The sequence below is a fragment of the Epinephelus lanceolatus genome, chromosome 4 (genome assembly GCF_041903045.1).
Source record: "Epinephelus lanceolatus isolate andai-2023 chromosome 4, ASM4190304v1, whole genome shotgun sequence".
Classification (NCBI taxonomy): domain Eukaryota; kingdom Metazoa; phylum Chordata; class Actinopteri; order Perciformes; family Serranidae; genus Epinephelus; species Epinephelus lanceolatus.
Window position 1 is genome coordinate 965,303 of NC_135737.1, and position 25,422 is coordinate 990,724.

Below are 25,422 nucleotides of genomic sequence, written 5' to 3' on the forward strand. Positions count from 1 at the left end.
TAGTGAGTGCCACCACAGGCAGTAGGAGAGGAGCAGGGACATGATTTTTTACAGACTGTCTCACGTACTTCTTTCAGAATATAGAGACTATTTCAGCAAATATGACACAAAGTTATTCTCGTAAAAGATACCAACTGTAGCCTTAACTTCTTCACTAAGTGATTCCAGTGCTTCCCTACTAATGCCGCGTGTAATGTTGCTAACCCATGTGGGTACAGTGTCTTGGGTAAGTACCATAACCTACCCTGTACAGGTACCCTAAACAACCTTTTTAAACATAAGTGTTTTTTGAAATGTTTTAATTGATTATGCACTGTGTGGTGATCACTCATCTCTTCACTAATTAGGTGCAGTGATTGAAGGTGGTTGCAGGTCTCAGAGCCAGGTGCCCTACTCTCCACCACTGCAGAACCTAAGTGCATGATAGGACACACCTGGCTTTCCACTTATATAAGAGCTGATTAGTTTAAATGCCTTGTATTTCTTTCATCCCATGTGTTTTGACTATTGATCCATGTTTTTAATTTCTTTATATCAGGATGTGAATTCAGTTTGGACATGTCCAGCAATCATGTCTGGAGTATTGCTGATTTATGGTCTGCATGGTGACTGGTGAGAAGTGTTTGGTCTGCTGTAGGCAAACTGATATGATGACATGCCATACAGGAAAATACTGGCCTACCGGTTTTATGTTAAACAACTGAGTAATATGGAATTTAAGATAAATGCTGTCATGATGCTTTTGTCTTTTCCTCCTGCTGCCGCTGTCTGCACTTGACTCTTTCCAGGCGAGGCCAGTCTGTCAGGCTGTGCAAGTGTGCAAGCAAATGTGAGAGTGCAGATAGCATTTTGACAGAAAAAAGAAACACTGTGAGCAGGTGTCCAAGCGTTTAAGAGCACAGAGGTCAGAAACTGACAGACATTAAATAAGTGAAACTGAGTCAGTACTGTGTAAATCTTGTGGATAAAAGCAAAAATGCAGATATGTTTATTGAGCACAGAATAGTTTTGTTTGCTCAAAGTTTTTGCATGCCAATATTTTCCCTAAAAATGTAATTTATGTACTCGGAGGAAAGTATTTTCCTGTGCGCAAAATACCCCATCATGCTCAGAACTGACACACAAATATAACTCCATACTTTTACCCAAACAACACATTACTGAAGTAATGAACTTTTATTGGGTATGACTATATTACTCTGAGACACACCATACATGACAGCATCTTATTAGAGGTCAAAGCCCTAAAGCACATGTTCTGTGTGGTTAGAGGGATGATAACAGAGACAGAAACAGCAGAGTGACCTTCCAGCTCCTTTTCACACCACTAGTCATTGTTTCATCATTGGTTTCCTTTAGAATTTAGTAAACAGACTGGTTTTTGGCCTAAATGTTTCCTTCTCTCTTTACCTTAACCTGGGCTTCATCCTCATGAATTAGGAGGTGAAAGAAAGGGACAGATTGCTGCCTGCTTATATGTCCAAAGCATGAAAGTACATCACTAAAGCCCAAGTTCTTGTAATGGACCTAAATATTTAAGTATGGCATTAAAATGTAGTAGACTTTATTCACTAAATTGTTTGTGTGTCTCTCTGTAATTACCTGACAGGTGGTGAGGAAGATCCAGTCATGTGGTCTACTCTTGTTTCTCCTCGTGTTGAGGAGGGAAGGGTATCAACAGGTATGTATGAGGATTAACTTGACAATATAATCCTTTCTATCACTACCTTCCATCTTGCATGGGTACCATAATTGACATTATGTCTTTTTATATCAGGACAGGCACAGGTGACCCCTTTTGTTTACATGGTACCTGCTGGTGAAAAGTGTCACCTGTCAGTGGAAGACAAGCAGCATAGTGTTTTTATTTGACACACCGGAGATGTACAGTATATGTCATACACCAGTGTGGAGGGGTATATGTCAGTGGAACACCAGGGACATTTTGAGAGTATAACAGTGTAGCATCCCAACACTCTATATTATGCCTCAGATGCTGTAACTAATTTTAGACTGGGGTGGGGTGTTTGATGGGTTTCCTGAGGTAACTACCAAGAGGGTATACCTGTTTTGGGTGAAACGTAAAAAACCCTCCTCCTAATCTAATAAACTGTCAAAATCAGCAGTTTAGATCGACACTGACCACTGTATACTACTGTGATTTAAATAAGTGAACCCAGACAAGTCTTTGGATGAAATGGAAGAACAGTTTACTGACTGTTTTTTTCTAGCATGTACAGATAATTACCATTTTAGTTAAAAGAAAAAAAACCCAACACAAGATAGATCCTTTAGGGTAAAAAATAGTCACCTTTTAAATATTAATAAACACAGTTCCCTTTCTAAAATAATTCATTCATACATTTTCCGTAACCGCTTATCCTGTTGGAGGTCGCTGGTGGGCTGGAGCCTATCCAGGCGGGGTACACCCTGAACAGGTTGCCAGCCGATAAAGACATTTCTCTCTCTCACTCTACAAGTGTAGAAAGTTTCTTTTTACCAGACAATGAGTTTTTAAGGAGATGTAGTTTACCTTGACATGTTTCGACTGTCACTTCAGTCTTCTTCAGAAGCGTTATCTGACGTGCGTCATGACGTGTCTTTATCAGCTGATAGTATCCCGGAGGCGTGACCAGCCTGGCAATCCTATTTGGCTCCTTAAAAACTCATTGTCTGGTAAAAAGAAACTTTCTACACTTAGTCTGGCAACCTGTTCAGGGTGTACCCCACCTGGATAGGCTTCAGCCCACCAGCAACCTCAAACAGGATAAGCGGCTGATAAAGACACGTCATGACGCACGTCAGATGACGCTTCTGAAGAAGACTGAAATGACAGTCAAAACATGTCAAGGTAAAGTACATCTCCTTAAAAACTCATTGTCTGGTAAAAAGAAACTTTCTACACTTAATCTATTTTGAGTAGACAAAATGAACCTAATTACACTATATAGGTTGCCAGACTATCACACGACTAGCACATAGAGACAGACAACCATTCACACTCACACCTACAGCCAATTTAGAGTCACCAATTAACCTAATATGCAAGTCTTTGGACTGTGGGAGGAAGTCGGAGTACCCGGAGAAAACCCGTGCTGATGCAACAGGGAGAACATGCAAATTCCACACAGAGGGGCTCTCCCACCCTGGGTTCCGAACCAGGAACCCTCTTGCTGTGAGGCGACAGTGCTAACCACTTTACCGCCATACCTACTATTAGTAAATCAATAAATTGCTTGACTCAAACCAAATATTACCACACAAAAGCTATCTAAAGAAAACCTCAGATTTCTCCAGCAAAATCGCTGCTTCTCAATTCTTTTCCCCCTCTTTTTTTACAGCAGCCTCAGGATGATACTAGATACTCTAAACCCCTTTGTGGTTCCACACACACACTTACTCACATGTGACAAAATGAAAAAAAAGTTGCTTGGGTGCAGTGCAGCCAATAGAAATGTTATCCTCAGCAGAGGAAGAGGACACAGAAGGTCCCACCCACAGTTCAGCATCAGTCCAGGCGAAACAGTGGGTGGTCCCAGAGATGAAACCAGAGGCCTGTACTACGAAGCCAGTTTAATTTACCCAGGATATCTTCTCGTTATCTGGTCTGACTAACCCTAACACTAGCCGTCTGGTTGATAACCACCTTTGTAGTACTGGTTGTCCAGAGGCCTGTACTACAAAGCCAGTTCAACTTACCTAGGGTATCTTTTCGTTATCTGGTTTGACTAACCCTAACACTGGTCGTCTGGATAACCAGTGCCACAAAGCTGGTTATCAACCAAAGGCCTGTATTACGAAGCAGGATTTGAAGTTAACGAGGTAACTATGGGGTTAACTCTGGATTTACAGTACTACAAAGCTGGTTCTCTTTTTACTGGGATAAATCACTGTGGTAACTAGCTAACTACAGCGGATATTGAAGATATTGATGTGGATGAAGACACTTCTCACGTACACAAATAAATTGCCAACATGCCAACAAAAAGCCTGAACCCACCAAAAAAGAAAACACAGTTATAAAAAGGAGGATAAAAGCACTGGCCTGGAAATTCTCCACACAATGCAAGCACTAATCAGAAAGTACTGAATGAATAGAGTGAACTTTTAAAATTTTTTGAAAAACGCACAGATGCCTAAACAAGGATTGACATCCGAGGAGAGGACCCCAAATATGTTTTTTGGGCTCTTTTGTTCTGAACAGGTATGCTGTTGTAGTCAAGTTTTGTTCAGAGGTTTTGAGGATTATTGCACTAAACATGTACAGTGAGGAGGCCAGTCGGCAGGCTGACTTGACAGGTGGAGCAGATCTGGAGGCCAGCCAGGAGGCTGACATGACAGGAGGAGCAGACTTGGAGGCCGGCCGGGAGGCCGACGTGACAGGCGGAGCAGACCTGGAGGCCAGCCAGGAGGCCGACATGACAGGTGGAGCAGGTCTGGAGGCCGCCTTAACAGGCGGAGCAGGTCTGGAGGCCGGCTGGGAGGCCGCCTTGACAGGCAAAGCAGGCCTGGAGGCCGACATGACAGGCGGAACAGGTCTGGAGGCCGGCTGACCCTGCTGTGGCCCAGCAGGGTCAGTAGGGAGCAGAAGCAGCTCAGAAACCTGGGTCAGTCCCAGCACAGCACAAACAGGAACTTGGGAGCACTGTAGCTCAGCATGGATAGGTACTTGGGAGTGCTGCAGCTCAGCATGAACAGGAACTTGGGAGTGCTGCAGCTCTGCACTGACAGAATCTTGGGAGCACTGTAGATCAGCATGGACAGGAACTTGAGATGTGCTGTAGCGTCTCAGGAACTGGAACTTGGGAGAGCTGCAACTCGACACAAACAGGGGCTCAAGAGCACTGTACTGACACAGGAACAGGAGCTTGAGAGTGCTGCAGCTTAGCACGGACAGGGAATTGGGAGTGCTGCAGCTCGGCAGGAGCAGAGACTTGAGAGGGCTGCAGCTCGGCAGGAACAGGGACTTGAGAGGGACGCAGCTCGGCAGGAACAGGGACTTGAGAGCGCCGCAGCTTGGCAGGAACAGGGACTTGAGAGGGCCGCAGCTCGGCAGGAACAGGGACTTGAGAGCACTGCAGCTCCGCAGGAACAGGGACTTGAGAGCGCAGGAACTCTGGGTGCAGGAGTCGGCCGGACCGCTGACTGGACTGTGGGTGCAGGAGTCCACACAGTTCATCGAGGTAGTCTGCTGTTTCTGTCAAGTAGCTGTCTGTTAGTCACTCACTCTACAGCAGCAAACAGCACTTCAAAATAAAAACCTCTGTGCTTCACTGCACTGAAAAATGAAGTGGGGTTTTTTTTTTACAAACTTTTTTTTACAAACGTTTGTGAGTCACCTGTGGTCCATTCAGAACAGACGGACAGACCAGTGACCCACTTTTGGACTGTGACCCACCAGTTGGGAACCACTGCTACAGGACCTTAGACAGATATCATTTGAATTGCTCTTATAGAGAATATAGTAAGATTTGTAGAGTGATCCCTTTACCATTGATTCAGTCAATCCAAACATCTTAATCATTCAAATGCTATATCAAGCTTGCCATATTTAGTGATTACCTGAATGATAACAAGTGTAATAACAAATATATATGTGCCGTTCTGAAGTCTGAAGTGATTATAATAGAGGTTTGTTTATTCAAGTGCCTGGTGGGGAAACTTTTTCTGTTGCGAATAAAGCACACTCTAAATGTCTTAAATGGCCTATTTCCCTAAGGTCTAAGAAACCCATTTTAAAAGAATTGATAAGATTAACCAGGTTGCAAATTATTTCTTCAAAAAAAAAAGGTGGAAACTTTTAGTGGACCCTTGAACCTTTTGTAATGTGACAGACCAAACATTGGAACATGTTTTCCAGCTGGTCTGATTGTCTGCCTCGCCCCTGATTGTTTCCACCTGTGCCCTTACCTCGTGTGTATATATTGTCTGCCTCTCCCTTTGTCCTGTGCCAGTTCGTCTTGTCCTTCGTGTCAGTGAACCAGCGTTGTATCCATGCCATTTGCCATTGTCAGGTCTTGTTATTTTCATACTTTGTTCATGTTTGATTTCTGTTTGTTTTTTCCTAGTCATAGTACAGCCTCAGTAGAGTGATTTTCTGTTTGTTTTTTCCTAGTCTTAGTACAGCCTCAGTAGAGTGATTTTCTGTTTGTCTTTTCTTTGTCTAGCTTTTATTAGTGAGTTTTATTTTCTTAAGATATAGCGTTTATTTTGTAGATCATTTTTGTTCTTAGATTAAGTATAGGTTTTCCTCTGTCTAGAGTGATTTTCATTTGGTGTTATTTAATAAATCATTTTGATTTGTACTTTGAGTCTCGAGTCGTGCATTTGGGTTCAGGTCCTTGTTCGGCCGTGACAGATATCACTTAATAGATTCTCAAACTATGGTAGTATGCGAAGTCATAAATATATTTTTTTAAATTAAATTCATTTGAAAACATATAATATCATCAAATACTACAAAACTTAAATGAAAATACATTAAACATAATAATTTCACATTTAATATAAGTTTTGTATTTCCTTTATTTTTGTCTCTGCTATTTAGTGTGCCCGGATATAGGTAAAAATGTAGAGACTGAAGATGAGTGGTTCAAGAACACTACAATCGTGGCTCCAAACTGGAACTATCATGAAAAGGACTGCTGTTCAGGAGGAGAATATTTGGAGCAGCTGTGTTGAAAATGAAGTGGAGGACGACAGTGAACCGAGCACAAATGCTAGCGGCTACTCAAGAGCCCCCGGTGAAATGTCCACAGCACCCAGGTGGAGCAAAGATGTAAGGAAATATGACTTGAGTTATCTCACATTTGGATTTAATAGTCATGGGACCGAGGATGAGCCGAGGCCGCAGTGTGTGGGATGTGGTGAAGTCCGCAGTAAAGAACCCATGAAACCAGCGCATCTCAGAGGGCACCTTTTAATGAAACACGCTGCGCTGGAAGATAAACCATTGGATTTTTTTCTAAGAAAGCGGGACGTACTGCAGCAGTCCAAGTCCACAATTCAGTCTTGTGATACACCCATAGCCAAAGCATTGGAGGCTTCGTACCATACCAGCCTAGCCTAGCAAAAGCCGGTAAACTGTGTCTGCCATTAGCCAAAGAAATGACACACATCACGTGTGGGGAGAAAGCTGCCAAACAGTTCAGCTTGGTGCTGCTTTCAAACGACACAGCACCCACGGCACACACCCGGCCTGTTAAATAGCCTGTAACCATGACAACTGTGTGACACAAACTCAGTGCTTTAGTGATTAGATAATGTCGGGCTTGGTCGGGTTTGGACAGATATTTGCGGCCTGTGCTGCACTCTAATGGAAATGCACGTGACATTTTTATCTTTTTTTACAATCTAGGAACCGTTTGCAGGAACTGTTACGCCAAATGTGATGGAACCGGTTCCGGAACTGGAACTTTGGACTCGGTTCCAAAAAAGAACCGGATCCGGATCCCAACCCTACTATTAGTGCTGGTGTTAGTGAATTAGACGTTGTTTATCAATGAGGCTCATTTGCATAGAAAGGGGCAATTTTTGTGGCAAATAAATGCATATTACCTCATTTAAATACGTGCAAATAACACTGAGCACCGAGACGCAATCTGCTTGGCAGCGCAGTTAGTGGAGCATTTCACCCTCTGCGCGTGCTTTGTGAATTAGACGGTATCTGTTTGCTCTATTTTTACCGGTTTTGCGGCCGCAAAAGCCACACAATCCTTTTGTGAATTCGGCCCTCAGTGCACTATGTTGGCAACTTGTCTGTGTTGATTGTATGTATGTATGCATGTATGTATGTGAGTATTGCAGCTGTTTGCACTATACTGCCCAAGACGAATTTCCCCTGCGGGACAATAAAGTTTATCTTATCTTATCTTATCTTAACTGAACCAACTGACTGGTGTGCCCCAATGGTGCCTGTGCCAAGAAAAACTGGACGAGTGAGAATATGTGTGGGACTAAACCGCCTCAATGAACCTGTGGAACGTGAGAAATATAGTTTGCCCACTCTGGATGACATACTCCCCTAGCTTGCTGGTTCAAGTGTGTTCTCACTACTGGATGCTACTACAGGATTTTGGCAAATCCCATTAGATAAAGACAGTGCCAAACTCACAACTTTCATCACACCATTCGGAAGGTATTTCCGCTCTTTCAGCAGCACCATTAGCCTGGGGGAAGTGTGGGCTTGTTGTGATATACAGCAGCTTTCATGGACAACATAATAGTCTATGGAGAGACCCCTGAGGTGCATGATTAACGCCTTGAGAGAGTACTACAAACACTTAAAGATGCTGGGCTGAAGCTCAGTGAGGAAAAATGCAAACTGAGACAAACTCAGATCCAGTTCTTAGGCCACATTGTTGACAAGCACGGTGTCAGACCTGACACTGAAAAGATCGAGGCTGTTAGGAATCAACATATATTTACCTCACACGGTGGCACCAAATATGTTGGGAATCAACATATATTTACCTCACACAATGGCACCAAATATGTTGGGGTCAACACACTAGGCTTCACACGGAGGTACCAAATGTGTTGGGGTTAAATTTGCTATCGGAAATAATTAATAATTATTATTAATAATTAATAATTATGTTAAATAATGTCACTTAATTAACATTAAATCACCTCGTGGGGCACCATTCCCGTAAAGGGGAAAAATGATAGCCAGTTAAAATTAAAAGTCTCATAAAATACGCTAAACTATTAATTTGGAGTTTTATTAATAATTAAATTAATGACAACAACCAAAATTAACAGTAACGCCTGAAGGATTTCGGAGTTCTTGACGCAGCAGAGGTTGACTATTCATTCACCCTTGTGCAACATTAAACAGACAGCAGGTATGATTCCAAAGAATTATATTTATTCACAAATTAGTGAAACAAACCAAAACACACAAATTCTAACTAACTATATACAAGCTTGGTGTATATGTGTGTGTGTGTGTGTGTGTGTGTGTCTGTGTGTGGGTGTGTGTGTGTGTGTGTGTGTGAGAGAGAAAGAAAAGAGAAAGAAAGACAAAGGCGGGTGTGGTGATCAAAGAGGCCGTTTGGCCTACAAAACAAAATGGCTGACAACAGAGAACTACCAAAATGGCTGAATCAAGGCTGGCTCCAAAGGGGGAGGTGTTCGTCTGACCGTGTGGTCAGGACAAAGACAAAGGAAAAGAAGCGGGAACTCTGAAATGCCTGTTTAGGTGCAGCTCTGTTGAAAGCCTGTTTGTTAATGAGTCTATGTCAATGCGACGTGTGTTGCAAACAGTCTAGATTAGTGCAGAGATTGTTTAGTTGCATGCAAGAATCTGTTTGTGAACAGTATTAGCAAACTAAACACTTAGCTTTGGCGAAGCCAACTAATCCATGACCTGACTGCAAACTATCACAACAATAACTCAATAAACAGCATCAAATCACATACAACAAGTTAAACAGTCTTGTTTAGCCTGTGAAGCTGTGATAAGCTATGCCCAGTTGTTACAATACCAATCCTTGAATGGATGGAGGAAAGAGTCACTTGGTGCTGCTTTGTTAGCCGGCAGAAGAAGGCTGGGAAGGTGGTTCCAGGTGCAGTCTTTGTTGGGTCCTTTGTTCCAAAGGTTCTGATTCGAGGAAGCTGGTCGCTCAGGGTCCTTGCAGACTTAGACGCTGGGTGCTAACTCACTTAGTTCCTTGTTGCTGGAAAGCTGGTTTGCAAACCTTGTGTTTGCCAGCGAGTCTGTGATCAGTTGCCGTCCCTTTAGTGGTTTGGGCTATGGAGCAGGGGTTCAAGCCTCTGCTGTTCAGGCCCAAACGGGAAGAGGTGTTAGCTGTTGAAGCAGCTGGAGTAAAGAGAGCCCTCCTCCACGGTTGGAGCAGAGAAGAGAAAGAAAGCTTGGAGGGAGCAGAACTTGTACCGATGCCTGTGACATCACAGTCACATGTCATTGTAAAAGGTCTTGTCCAATCAAGTTTTGGGACTTGAGTCTCACTGAGGTGTGAGGTGAGACCTCCTGTGGAGATGGGTGTCACTTAGCTCTCTTTGCTTGAAGACAAAGAGCATGCAGAGGAAAAAGCCTTGAAATCAGTGATGATTTTACCAAATGATAAATCATCTGTGGTCCTGTGAACCCCAACAAGGCCATAAGGAACGTAAAGCCACCAAAGAACACAACAGAGCTCAAGCACGTCATGGGCATGGTGCATTATCTGGGACGCTACCTGCCCAACCTAGCAGACGTCACACACCCTCTTAATGACCTGTTCAAGGCTGACAAAGCATGGGTGTGGGGGCCAGCGCAGGATGAGGCTTTTGAAAAGGTCAAACACCTGTTGACAGAGGCACCCATACAAGCTTTTTATAATGTCAACAAATCAACAGTCGTCAGTGCCGATGCCAGCAGTTATGATTTGGGAGGTGTTCTGCTACAAGACCACAACGGACAGCTACGGCCAGTTGCCTACTGTTCTCGCACCCTAACTGATGCGGAAACAAGATATGCACAGATTGAAAAGGAGTGTCCTGCTGTGATCTGGGCATGTGAAAAGTTCTCAAAATACCTGTACAGCCTGGATAACTTCATTATGCAAACAAACCACAAGCCGTTAGTTCCATTCTTCAACGTTAAGGACATTGATGCGGTGCCACTTCGTTGTCAGCGATTACTCCTGAGAATGATGAAATTCATCGCCAAAGCAGAGTATGTTCCAGGCAAACTGCTTTTTGTGGCACATACACTCTCAAGACACCCTTCTGCAACATTACACCTGGAGACGATTTAACTGTCAGATGACATACAGGCCATGGAGGAGGCCACATGGGCACCATGGCCAATGTCAAGCTCACGTTTGGATGAGGTTTAAGAGCACACAAAGGATGACCCAGAGCTACAGATGGTGATGCACTTTGTGAGTAATGGCTGTGCCAGACAGCATCAAACCCTATTATGCGGTAAAAGACTCTCTCTCAACATGCCGTGATCTGCTTCTCTACGGCAACAGAATCGCCATTCCCAACTGCCTGAGGTCGGAGATAGTAGAACAGCTGCACGATGGTCACATGGACATAGTGAAGTGTCGTGAACCTGCCAAATAGAGTGTCTGGTGGCCAGGTATTGGCACAGCTTTGCAAAAGTGGATTGAACACTGTAAATATTGCCAGGTGGCAAAACCTGCCCAGAACAGAGAGCTGCTCATGCCAATACCCTTGCCAGAGAGACCCTGGGAGTGAGTGGCTGCCGATATCTGTGAAATGGACAAAAGAAATTACCTGGTGGTAATAGATTACTTCTCCAGATATATTGAACTCGCCTACCTAATAGACATGACAGGCACCACAATGAGGTCTCGCCTCAGCACCATCTTTGCAAGGTGGGGACCCTGTTATCCTTGTGACCGACAATTGACCACAATTCTGTGGGCATCAGTTTCAGCTTTTTGCAAAAGCCTACAACTTTAAGCATATCACAACAAGCCCACACTTCCCCCAGGCTAATGGTGCTGCTGAAAGAGCCGTAAGAACTGCTAAACATATTTTAAAAACAGAAAGACCCTTCACTCGCCCTTCTCAGCTCCCAGCCCAGTTGTTGCTTGGCCGTCAAATATGGACACCCATCCCCACACTGGAAGAAAAGCTTGCTAAATGCATCTTTAATTACTCAAGATGGGAAGGTGTAATGTAATGAGTTTAAAGGGACCAGTTAATGTTGCGCATTGATCACAGTTTCAGATTAGCCTGTGTAGAGGCTGAGCACGTGCACCAATATCGGGTGTTTACGGAAGCTGCCATGCATGTATGTTCTCCTGTATGCCTCCTATTAAAGTACAAACCCTGAAGATACTTCAACGAACGGCTTATTGAACATTACACCGAGCACATATTCCAGCTACTGAACACCTTTATCCAAGAGAATGGGCTCAAGTGGAAAAAGTATGTCAGGGTCTGCACCGATGGCACCAGGGCGATTCTCTGTGTGCGCAGAGACAGGTGCACCCCTCTCATTAGGAGTATGTAAGTTGTCAATACTCACCAACATGTTGGCCAGTTCTTAATATTTATGAGATGTTCATTACTCCCCCTTTTCTACTATATTGCTGCAGGTTATTTTTCTAAGTAGCAGAGTGTTGACCTTTGTCAAAGTGGTGTAGAAAATATTGATGTTGCATAATTTATAATTTATTCTGTGGCAGCATTTATTAAATAAATGCTCGCCGAAATTCTCCACCATTACATATGTAAATTTTGATTTGATTATAAACAGTTTATTCAGGTGCCTACGTTTTTCACCATGAATACTGTAGGTTTTGATTAGCTCAATATTAGGAAAAAGTGACGTTAATAAGAATTATTAAACATAACCACTTGAATTATTCGTCCAGCAATATAATTTCATAGTCAGACTAATAAAACCACACCTCTTGTTGAACAGACAAAAATGTTTAATGCACTTTGGGGAAATTATTAATTATCAATTCAAATAGAGCTCAAATAGCCAGAATCTTTGCACCCGTAAAGTGACTGAATGTAATCCTACAGAAAACCAAGACCAACGACTTTATAGACAAACATTATTCTAACTACTGACACAGAAGACCAAGACGCAATACAACTAACAACAGACAAGACAATGAGTAAATGCAACTATGAATGGAATGAAATGAATACAACGATGCAACTGAATGAATGAATGAATGAATGACCAGAGTGAAAAGCACCATTCAACAGCTGAGCAGCCTGGGAAGCAAGAAGGGAAACATCTGAAAACTTAGGGGAAATCCTAGTTTTATCTAATGCTCCCTACCATACTTAAACTACACATCAAACCCCAGCAGGAAAATTATGTTGTTTCACCTGAGTTGTTGCAGAAGATGCTCTGGAGGGGGAAGAGGAAAAGGCAGTGCTGCTCCTTGGTGTGAACTGCTCTTGGTGCTGTCCTTCTCTTCTCCTCAGTCGAACTCCTGGAGCCTTTGGGCACTTTTGGGCGTTCCTGAGCCCACATGGCAACTTTGGCTCGGGTGAGCTTGGCTCTCCATGTCGGTCATCTTCACACACCCAGTGTGGGCATGCAGGAGTCTGCCTTTCTTCAGTCCTGACCTTGTTGGTCCAGGACACAGGAGTTAGGCAGATTTTGTTGAATGAAGTTCTTTCTGTTGGGTTCTAGCATGTTCAGTTCTGCTCAGGATGCCATGAAATTGCCCGGTGGGGCCATGCTAGATGGGGCCCAACATGGCCCGCTGGCCTCTCAAAAGTTCTTCTTCTAAGATCCTTGGTCTCTTTCTCTCTCTCTCTTCTTTACTCTTCCCATCTTCTAGTTGTTCCAAGGGGTTGAGACTGGCAGGCAGGCTCTGGCCTCTGCACTGTGATTGGCCTTGCCAGCTGTCTGTGTCAGGCTGAGTCCAGTAGGAGCAGTTCACTGTCACTGGCGGGACATTTCACTCCTCCCCTCCTGTACCTTAAAGTTTAATTTACTTTAATTGCTTCCTAGATGATTAATGAAGCTTGGAACATTTCTAATGCTTCCATATTTACCAACGAGGCGCTGTCTGCTATTGAATGGTACCAAACACACATTGTCTGCAACAGGATATTACCCACTTATAAATAAGTGGTCAACAGACACTACTTATTCAGATTTAAATGTTATACATGGTGATCATGTTATAACATCATAGATATATGTACATGTGTATGTATATGCACTGAAATAGAAAGAAAGGTGAAGCATAAAATTACAATCAACATGTTGGTTCCTGGAATCCACATTTCTGTCTGTCCTCTTAAAAGACGATCACAGGGAGAGGGGGTGGTATCACATTAGCATACAGTACACACAGACGTCTGCACGGACCTATGGTGTAGAGTGGCATCTCAGCTTGAATCTTCTTCCAGGGTAACACCAACATGTTAAGTAATAAAGTTACATTTGAAACACCTTTCAGGCCATGTGGCTGAGTCTGTCTCTTTGTTTCATTTCCAGAGTTTGTGACATGTCGTAAACTCTCCAGCCACATCTGGTGATGTGGGGGGTTGTTGAGAGCTTATCAGTTGAGTGAAAGTCTATCTTTGATGTCAGGATGCTGAGTAAAAGTCCTTTATTGTGAATCCAGAATAAACAGGCTTGATCACCCTACAGTGGGACTGAAAGAAATATAGCCTAATATTGTTCAGACAGGTGTGTGTTTTTGGTCCGTTGTGTAGTATTGACTTGTCAAGATGGTGACAATAATAAAATTAAAAAAAAAAAAAAAAAATCATGTTGTTATGGATTTGGGATGTGGTGTGAGATTTCTGATGTTTCACATCTTTGTTGCTAAATTAACAATTATCTGTGAACTAGTTTTGAAGAATATTTCTCACATGGCTGTATGTGTGAATGAATAAAATACAGCTGTTATTCTTCATGTCCTCATTTGCTGTGTGTATGACAGGGAAAGAGGTGCTGAACCTTGCAGTGTGGCTGTGGCGGGAAATAATCAGCAATAAATAATCCACATATTAGAAATAAACATGTCTCCTGTGTGAACTGTCCGTAGCTATTAAGGTAAGGCTCCACCACAGTATGTTTAGGTTGGTCATAATGGTGGTACTTGGAGAGCTCAATTTTTTTCTCAGTGTAAAAAGTTTGAAAACCACTGACTTAAGGCAACGAAAGTTACGTATGTAACTATGGTTCTATGAATCCTTACTGACCGCTTTAAGCACTGAATGTCACCATCTCGCGCATGCGCAGGTCAAGTATCTATACCAACAAAGTCACCTGTCACCCCTGATGACCCCTGCTAACCTATATCTCCCGGTGACATCAGAGGATCGTTTCCTGCAGAATGTTCAGACAGAACACGCTGGCGGTCATCCAGGACTCATAGAACCATAGTTACATACGTAACTTTCGTTCTGTTTCATTCTTACTGACCGCCAGAGGCGGTGCTTTAAGCACTGGATAACCCATAACAACAAAGTCACGAGGAATCCCAATACACACCTCAGTTAGAAGAAGCAGCAGACCCGGGCAACAGGACCACACCCAGTGGATGGGGAGTGGCAATATTCACCTGGAGAAGGTAGTCTGTGATGCCCATGATGCCGCAGCACAAATGGCCTCCAAGGGCACACCTCGCAGGGCTGCCCATGATGTAGAGACAGCCCTAGTAGAGTGGCACCTCACCCTGATGGCAAGGGGTGACCACCTGTTTTATATGCATGGGTGATAATGTCCACGATCCGATGAGAGAGTCGCTGTTTGGAGAGAGCACAGCTTTTCTTAGGACCATCGTAACAGAGAAACCGCTGTTCTGACTGCCTTATACTTGCATTTACATAGACTTTTAAAGCCCACACAGGGCACAGCAGTCTCAACTTGTCGACCCCTTCACCTTCTGGGGGGGTAAACTGTGCCGAATAGATCGGTTGGATAAGGTTTGATGGTGACAGAACCTTAGGAAGAAATGCCGTATTCGGCATTTCATGGTGACCCCTGAGCCATCAGAGTTCCACCTCAGACACGAGTCACTCACAGACAGGGCGTGTAGTTCCCCAACACGCTTCGCTGAGGTGATGGGAGGAGAAAAGACGTTTTTTCAGACACCCACTTCAGTTCCACCTGCGCCAGGGGTTCAAAGGGAGGTAAACACAGAGCATCCAACACCATAGGTAGATCCCATGCTGGACCTCTCGGTGCTCCTGGAGGACGTAGCCTCAAAGCTCCTTTTAGGAAGAGGGACACAAGCCTGTGGCACCCCACCGTGTTGTTATCAACTCAAACATGTTGAGAGGAAATGGCTGCCACATATACCCTCAGGGTAGCGGGTGACTGGCTGTCCTCTAGAAGTGATTGTAGGAACTCCAGAATCAGAGGAATAAACAGCGAACTGGGTCTTCACCCCTATCTGAACACCATGCAGAGAACAGCTGCCACCCGTTCTCATACTGGACCCATGTAGAAGGCGCCCTGGAATCCAGTACAGTATTGTGGACAGCGTCTGTACAATCTGTCAGCAGTAGTTCGGGCCCCGTAACAGCCAGACCCATAGCTGCAGGCGGTGAGGGTTGGGATGCCAAATCTGGCCCCCTAGCTGAGACAGGAGATCCGTCCTGTCGGGGAGGCGCCATGGGGAGGTGCCATGGTGAGCCACGGCAGAGCCTGGGCAGCAGAGGAAACCATGTACTCCTTGGCCAGAAGGGGGCTACCAGCAGCAACCTGTGGCCCTGCTGGAGGACCCTCTGCAGTACCGGAAGAATCAGAGGGATTGGTGGAAATGCATAAAGAAGACAATCGTGGGTGAGAGCATCCTGGCCCCAAAGGGCTGGTTTCCTCTGTCCAGGAGAACCAGAGGGGGCAATGGGTTGACTCCTGTGTGGCAAACAGATCTACCCCTGCCCTTCAAAAGATGTCCCAGATGTTGAGCACCACCTCTGAGTGAAGCCGCCACTCCTCTGGTGGAGGCTTGCAACGGGAGAGGAAGTCTGCAGCCCGGTTCCGCTCCTGGGGTAAATACATTGCCCTCAGGCTGGCTAGGCGGGGGGGCCGCCCACATCAGGAGGTCCCGGGACACCTGAAACCATCGTGCAGACCTGGTCCTCCCCTGGTGGTTTATCTGAGAGACAGTCGAGACATTGTTTGACCGTAAAAGCACATGCCTCCCTCTCAGGAATGGAATAAAGTACCTGAGAGCCATGTGCACGGCCCATAGCTCCAGTACATTGATGTACTCTGTGCAGTCCAGAGCAGACCACAGCCCTCAAGCTGTACAGTTCTGCCACACTGCACCCCATCCCAAGAGGGAGGCATCTGTTGTAATGGTTTCTCGATGGGATGAAATGGAGCCCATGGCCATGCCTTGAAGCAAATATGACCTCGCTCTCCATGGAGCCAGTGTTGCCAATGTTCAGCCATCAGATGTTGCATGAGAGAGGGCTCTAGTATCCCTCCAACATGCATGCATCTCCCTCAAATATTCATCTGACGGAGGGACAGTGAAGGTGGCAGGGGCTGGTCCACACCAGAAAAAAGCACTGGTAGGAGCTGGCTGAGCTTGTGGAACATCCAACTGCAGGCGGGCCAAGGCCATATGGATGATGGCTCCCATAGAGCTATTCTCAGAAACCATCTCCAGCACTGTGGGCCGAAGAACAGGAGCTCACCTCAGAGGCACGAGAGGCTTCCTCCTGGGAGACCACGTCTGCCCCATATTCGCAAACCTCAGTGGCTGAATCCGCCATTGAGAGCACATCATCCTCCTGATCCAACATGGCCTCAGGAAGAGCCACAGCATCCATATCCCCAGCACCAGTCCCAGGCTGGAGGAATAAGAGAAGGGATTTCATTTGGTTAAGCTCCTCAGTCAAGCAGTCCACCTTAGAGGCAAGCTTGGACTCTTTGGCCTTTTTCCTGGAGGGGGCGCCCTCAGTCTCAGCAGCCCGCCGTTTTGACTGACCACACTGAGCCTGAGTCAATCGCTGGGCTGGTGTCAAGTCTTCTGGCGATGGAACACGGGCCAACATTTGCTCCACCTCAGCCAGTCTAGCGGCCCTCACCGCCCGAGACATGAAGTTGCAGTTCATGCAGGAATCCTCTGAAAGGCCCTTCCTTAGATGCTTGAGACCAAGGTACGAGGGACACATGTCATGGCCATCTTCAGACTGCAGTGAAGCCATACAGGCCGAACATAAGTGGTTGCCCAACATGGTTGATACCTCTGCTAACTATAGTCAAGTCAAAATGTTTACCACACACCTGGGAAAGGGAGCGAGAACACTGCTATCACCAGCAAAGATTAAGTCACATTGGTTGCAACAGAAATTATATATATGTAAAGTTAGCTCAAGAGAGCACCTCTGTTAACTATAAAACAAACATGTTCAATTCACCTATGCTGGGAGCGGGAGCGAGAACACTGCCTTCACCAACTAAGGTAAGGTTACAACTGTTGCAACAAATATACAAAGTCAGCCCAAGTGTAAACACTAATGCTAACAACAAATCCAAAATGTTCACAACGCACCTATGCTGGAAGAGGGAGCGAGAGCACTGCCATCACCAACAATGGTTAACGTCAAAAGAAAAAACGTGCACAACCGAGTTGCCACCAAAATGCACAAACTAAAGTAGGCCGAGCGAAAACGCAGGTAATAACTGTAATACCAAGTGAGCACAACTAAAGTAGTTGCTACTACTAGAAGAAAATGAAGTTAAAAAGACACACTTATGCTGGGTTGGGAGCTCACACACTGCCTTCACCAACAAATGATAACAAAAAACGGGTACAACCAAAGTTGGTACCGACAGTCAATAAGATTAGCTCAAGCGGGCACAATGCTAACCGCTAAGACAGGTAAATAAGGTAACGTTAAACAACACTACCATGTTGGAACAGGGAGCGACTACACTGCCTTCCCCAACATTTAGCGGGATATGAAACAAGAAAATACTTAATAAAGTCAACTTATCACTACATTAAAGGGATAGTTCAACATTTTGGCAAATTTGCCTATTGCTGTAATCCCTATACTCATATGAGTGGGTACATTACCTTTAATTGTCTGTCAATCAATCAATCAATCAATCAATTTTATTTATAAAGCCCAATATCACAAATCACAATTTGCCTCACAGGGCTTTACAGCATACGACATCCCTCTGTCCTTATGACCCTTGCAGCGGATAAGGAAAAACTCCCCAAAAAAAACCCTTTAACGGGGAAAAAAAATGGTAGAAACCTCAGGAAGAGCAACTGAGGAGGGATCCCTTTTCCAGATGTGCAATAGATGTCGTACAGAACAGATCAGCATAATAAATTAACAGTAATCTGTATGACACAATGAGACAGAGAGAGAGAGACAGAGAGAGAGATGCAGGTAATAACAGTAGCTTACAACAACATTATTGAAAGTAATAATATTATAGTCATAGTTCTGCCTACTGTGGTACAATATGTTGAAAGTATGTATTAATATCTGGCAGTATACATGTGTGACAATAGTTATATGTGTATAATAACAGTAGAAGTATGACTACTGACTAATGATGGCAGCAGCAGCAGGAGGCATCTGGCAGGACCACGGCAGCAACACAACCACACACATCACGCTATCCAAGGCACCGCTGCAATACGAGTTAATCTGAGAGACAGTGGAGCACAAAGGCTCCAGAGAAGAAGCCGAGTTAGTGAGAGTTAGCAAGATGCAGTAATAGAATACGAGAGAGAGAGAGAGAGAGAGAGAAGGAGAGAAGGTGCCCGGTGTATTATAGGGGGGTCCTCCGGCAGACTAGGCCTAAGTCAGCCTAACTAGGGGCTGGTACAGCTTATAAGCTTATAAGCCTAACTAATAAGCTTTATCAAAGAGGAAAGTCTTAAGTCTAGTCTTAAATGTGGAGATGGTGTCTGCCTCCCGGACCGTAACAGGAAGATGATTCCACAGGAGAGGAGCCTCATAGCTGAAGGCTCTAGCTCCTGATCTACTTTTGGAGACTTTAGGGACCACGAGTAACCCTGCGTTCTCAGAGCGCAGTGTTCTGGTGGGATAATATGGCACTATGAGCTCACTAAGATATGACAGAGCTTGACCATTTAGAGCTTTATAAGTTAACAGTAGGATTTTAAATTCAATTCTGGATTTTACAGGGAGCCAGTGCAGAGAAGCTAAAACAGGAGAAATATGATCTCGTTTCTTAGTTCCTGTTAGTACACGTGCTGCTGCATTCTGAATTAGCTGGAGAGTTTTTAAGGACTTACTAGAGCTACCTGATAATAGAGACTTACGGTAATCCAGCCTAGAGGTAACAAAAGCGTGGACCAATTTTTCTGCATCTTTTCGGGTCAGGATAGACCTAATTTTCGCAATATTATGCAGATGAAAAAATGCAGTCCGTGAGGTTTGTTTTAAATGAGAATTAAAAGACAAATCTTGATCAAATATTACTCCGAGGTTTCTTACGGTAGTGCTAGAGGCCAGAGCAATGCCATCTAGAGAAACTATGTCATCAGATAAAGAGTCTCTGAGTTGTTTGGTGCCTGCTGTTCTGAGATTGGTAGGGCAGAGCTGCCCGCTGCTCAGCGCACAAAATGGAGGTGAACGGTAAGGCCCCCTCTCTTCCTCAAAACTAATCAAATAGATCATCAAATGACTCCAAAACGCTCTAGTGGACAACACATGGTTTGCGCATTCCCCACGCTATGAAATAATAATGTATAAATATAGCCGCGAGCGGCAATCTGCGGGTTCTAACCTGTTCCGCCCCAAACCAGCCACCGTGACCCTCACCACCCATCGTGACCCTCATCTGCCGTAGTGCAAGACGTTCCCCACTCTGTCCCTGAAAGCTCCAAGCAATACATACTCTTTCCAAGTCACACATTTCTTGAAATCGGGTTTTCAGCTAGCCTACATGCTAATAACATTTGTGGTATACTTTCACATAGAGACTCCATTTGAACATCAAAACATGAATTGAAATTTTACCTATTGATGCGTATTTCAAAGTTTCAATAGGTATTTTAATGTTTACCTTAAGTATACCTCAAAGCCACTTCTCTGTTTTCCCACTATCCTCTTGCTCCACCCTTCTTCACATATTTCAACAAGTCACAGTCTGCCAGCCTCTCCCTGTTCTCTACCAATCCGTCATTAGCTGTCAAATTTCTCTCTCTGCTGTCATCCAGCTGTCATTTCAGCAAAACTCCCAGCCCACCTCCACCCCTACACCACCTCCATCAAGATACAGACTGTCTTAATCTGGATCTTCAACCCAGAAGTTCCCTCATCCGGTGACCTCAAGATTCCCTACCTTCCCCAGTGTCTAGGCCGGGGGGTGGGGGTAACTTCTTCAGTTGCAAGTTTCTCATCCACAGATCAGTTTACTCAGCTGGTCTCCTCCCCATGGTCTAAGTGGCAAATTATCAAACCATTCTAAATATATTCACGTGACCTCAAAAGTCACATAACTATAGCAACATGTGCACATGCAGGCTTTTTTATTCAAACATGACATAATAGCTTCATTTGCATGAAGTGGTATTATGTGGTAGTGAGGGTCCGTGTACCTTTTGATAGTTTGATATTTTGTTTTCAAAATAAAATGGATTTACGGAAATACGGCCGTTTTCCCGTTATTCCGTTTTGAGACACAAAACGAAATAACGGAAGTGCTTCCATTTTCCCGTTTTCTCTTTCAAAACCAAATTACAGAAAAACCAAATTGAAACGAGACCCAGATGCATTAGCTAGGCACAAATAGGATAGGCCCAGTACTCTATGTCATTGTTTTCTCTCTGCTCAATTCCTACAACATTGCTTTTTGTGTTTATCTTTCTTAACCCCACCTGAACAAACACTAGTCTATAAAAATGTTATGTAATGTTTTATGTTTCCAAATCAAATGAAATCAAAATGATAGTAGGCCTATTTACCATATTGTTCAACCAGGTGAAGTTCTAAAAACATAGGCTAATCTGTGGCACTTTACTAAATCTAAAATAGGCCTACATGTGCCGCCCTCTTCAAGGCTAAAAAATGTCCTGACATCATGTTTGTTTCACTTATGTTGTAGGATGGGAAGTCATCAAATATTAGCAAAACTCACAGAGTGAGAGAGACCTGCAATGTCTGTTTGTCAGTCTGTCAGACTGTCCTGGCCATAATAGTATTAAACTTAAAATCTGCACCATATCATTAATGATTAACAAGACTGAGTAACTACATTGGAGTTGGAACCCAGGATCAACTGTGTGAACATACAAGGAGTTATACATGTAAGCAGAAAGGAGAGTGGAGAGAAACATGATGTAAAGAGAAAGCTTGGGTAAATGACATGCAGTAATCATTTCATCCATCGCTGCTTACTTGGGTGACATGCATAAGATTTGTCTACTTCTCATGAGAATTGTGTCATATAACACACGCGGCCTGCGTCTAGGACACAATGCAGCGGATAAGGCACGGCGACTTGTTGTTGACAAACTCCTTGAGGAAACTGACATTCTTTGTCTACAAGAAACTTTTCTTGCTAAACAGGACCTGGACAAGCTTAACTCTGTTCATAGTAACTTCCATGGGGTGGGGGAGTCAACCACAGATTTGAGCTTGGGGGTTGGTTCAAGGCAGAATACCTGGAGGTGTGGCCATTATGTGGCATAAAAAATATGACCCTCTGATCAGTGTGATTAGATTGAGAGTAGACTGGTGTGTTGCAATAAAAGTTTCTTATAATGGTAATGTTCTTATCATTTTGAATATTTACACACCTTATGAATGTTCCAGTAACGAGGACGAATATCTTCAAAAGCTTGCTTTTATTGGCTCTTTTATTGAGGAAAATGAATGTACCCGTATTTATGTAATGGGTGATTTGAATGCAGATATCTCTGACAGGAAGTCTGTGTTTGGCCGATACCTAGTTGAATTTTGTCATGATAATAAGCTCTTGTTAACAAGTAAGATCCATTTGCCAACAGATAGCTATACATATGTCAGTGAGGCTTGGAATACAACATCCTGGCTAGATCATTGTGTAAGCACAGCTGATGCCCATGAATGTGTGGATAAAGTTGAGATTTTGTATGGGTTTGCAACAATGGACCACATGCCTGTCTCCATTATGCTCAATGTAGAAAACCTACCTACAATGACCACGGATGATAATCAGGTTAATCATGGTGGGAAAATTGAGTGGGCTAAACTCTCAGAGAACGACCTGCTACATTATCATGACTTGACTGAGAAGACCATAGGTAACATTGAAATTCCATATGATGCTATAATGTGTGATAATTTCAACTGTGGTATGCCAAATCACAAAGAAGAGCTATGTGTACTATATGACAGAATTGTGCAGGGTCTGAATGAGGCTAGTAAACCACTCATTCAGAGAAAAGCAAAGAAGTACAGCTTCAGGCCAGGCTGGAATGAGTATGTGGATGAACTCCACCAGCAAGCCAGAGAAGCTTTTAAAAATTGGGTTATCGCTGGTAAATCAAGGCATGGACCTGAGAGTGAAATTAAAAAGAAAGCTGTTGCTAGGTTCAAATATGCAATTGGGAAATTGGCTTTAAACAAATCCTGTGGCCTTCATCTGATCTCTGCAGAGCATTTGAAATTTTCATGAATAAAATTTTCATTTTCAAGAATGAATGAATGAGTGAATGAATGAACTAGAAAATTTCACATGAAATTTTGAGTGTGCCTGATGCTCGCTGCCAACTAGTATCCCCATACCAATACGCTAATTATTAATAGCAGTAAATGTATCACTGTGTGTCTGTGTGTGTGTGCATGCCTGAATGTGTGTATGTTCACGTGCTGTCGCCGCGTTTGTGTATGTGTGAGTCTGTTTGTCTGTCTGTGTGTATGTCCACTTACAGATAGAAAAAACAGCTTAACTTAACAGCTAAAAAAGACTGCAGTCTAAAATGTCCAAGATGGACACAGAAAGACAGAGACAGACAGACCCAGACAGGCAGACTGACACATATGTAATTACCTCTGTATGATGAGGCTTTAACTGCAAAGAAGTCAGGTTGCTGAAATATTCAAATTTGACTGTGCTGTGACACACAGACGATTGGCCGAACGGCTGGAGTTGATTCAGCCAATCACCAGTTGGCAATGGCACAGTCAAATTTAAATACACCAAGAAAAGGCAGAAACTGAGCCAAAAGTTCCTCTCAAACTCCAACTGTTTAATGAAAAACCGTAAGTGCTACAGCTACAAAAAGCACACCGTGAGCGAGAGGACAGGATGCGGATCACAAAGGTGTAAATTTCATTTCTGTGGTGTGAAAAATGAGGCCAGAGCCATGATGGACATAAGTGGAATGGTCTGCTTTCTTCCAGAAATTTGGGCTCTCACTTAACATGGGAGTGAATGGGGCAGTTGGTTGGACTTGTTGTCCTTTTAGACCACCTGCAGCCAAAACCCTAAATCCATTTTCTTCAGCGGTCGCACCTCTGCGACCGCAACGGCTTTTCCTACAATTTGGTGTACAATTTGTGTATGTAGAGTGAACGATGTGGCCGCACCAGCGAGTTTAAGAGAAAATTTCTTGATGATTTCAGAGGTGCTGTGCACTCTAGCGATGACATCACCCACTCTAACTCTCAACATTCCACGCAATACACACCCATTATAAATTCTGAGAAGGGCTGAAAATTTCATGATTTTTAAACAGCTGGTGTAGAAAAACTAAAAGAGATATGGAAAATATGAATCAGTCACTGAAAGTCGATGGCAATGTCAACATTTCAGAGTTGGAATGGAGTTTCTACGTGAATGTATGAGTTCGTGAAGTGTGGGTGAAGATGAGTGAGTTTGAAGGATTTTCTCATTGACTTCCATTATAACCAAGTTTCAGAAAACGCTGAATATTTTGGAAAGTTTGAATGGGATTGAAAAGTTGAATCATATGTAAAAAGTCAAGGAATTGCTGAATATTTTCCAGTTTGAATGGAGTTTCTAGCTGAAAGTATGAATCCGTAGTTACTGTTTGAAATTTTGTGATTTTTGAAGATTCCGTAATTCATTTTCAATGGAGAAAACGGTTTGGCGGTGGCGCCCCCTATGTGCCAATCTCAAAATCTTTTTTTGGGTGTGTTCTTGGTCCCCTTCTGATATTTACCCAGTTTTGTGACGATCGGAAAAACGGTTAACATTTTACAGCCGATATTCGCTAAGCCCCGCCCTTTCCAAGGACACTTTGCTTGACGGCAGCCGTGTTTTTCGTCCGATCTTGCTCATTTATAATAGAAATGAGTGTCTCGGTCCCCCGATGCCTCATACCAAGTTTGGTGTTGATAGCACAAATATTTCAAAAGCTTATTCATTTTACTGTTTTTAACATTATTAAAATTAGCAAAAAATTCTGTAAGGGTGGCATTCATGGTGCAAGAGGCTTTTTTGTAGAGGACTATCAGGAGGATGTGTGTGTAAAATTTCAAGTCAATAGCACTTGTGGTGCGGCAGGCAGAGCCTTTCAAGCTTTACACTCTATGTTATAGCGCCCCCATAAGGCCGATTGGGACCAAATTTTTTGAGCAGTATTTGGATGTCATTTATAGTCCATGTACCACGTTTCATGTCCCTAGGTCCTTCCAGCTGGTCATAAATTAATAAAACGCAAATTATGACGGTTAATGATGAATAGGCCACGCCCACTTTCACCTATCAACATGGCACTCAAGATATGAGTTAATAGCCACCCCTAGAGCATGCATACCAAATTTGGTGAAATTCCATCCAATGGTCTTTGAGATACAGTTGTGTGGCATTTATAGCGCCCCCTATAGGCTGAGCTCAAAATGCTTTGGTAGGCAGCTTCCAAGTCTCATTGTGGACCTACCCACCAAGTTTGATGATGATAGGTCAAAGGGTGTGGGAGTTATGGCCAATCAATTCTAAGCTCCGCCCACAGCAAAGATTCATTGGTCCGTGGCGGCCATGTTTTTTGACCA

At 43.7% G+C, this 25,422-nt stretch overlaps 1 protein-coding gene and 1 long non-coding RNA gene across 7 annotated transcripts in view; one reads left to right on the forward strand and one right to left on the reverse strand.

The window, feature by feature from the left end:
• Positions 1 to 25,422, forward strand: part of LOC117259087 (Na(+)/H(+) exchange regulatory cofactor NHE-RF3-like) — a 267,423-nt gene that overhangs the window by 154,462 nt on the left and 87,539 nt on the right. For all 6 annotated transcript variants that reach the window (XM_078166828.1, XM_078166826.1, XM_078166827.1 and 3 more), the window contains one exon: positions 1,610 to 1,681. In XM_078166828.1, the coding sequence (XP_078022954.1) occupies positions 1,610 to 1,681 (72 nt within the window). The remainder of the gene's footprint in view (positions 1 to 1,609; positions 1,682 to 25,422) is intronic.
• Positions 1 to 25,422, reverse strand: part of LOC144462709 (uncharacterized) — a 67,489-nt gene that overhangs the window by 6,801 nt on the left and 35,266 nt on the right. The window lies entirely within an intron of this gene.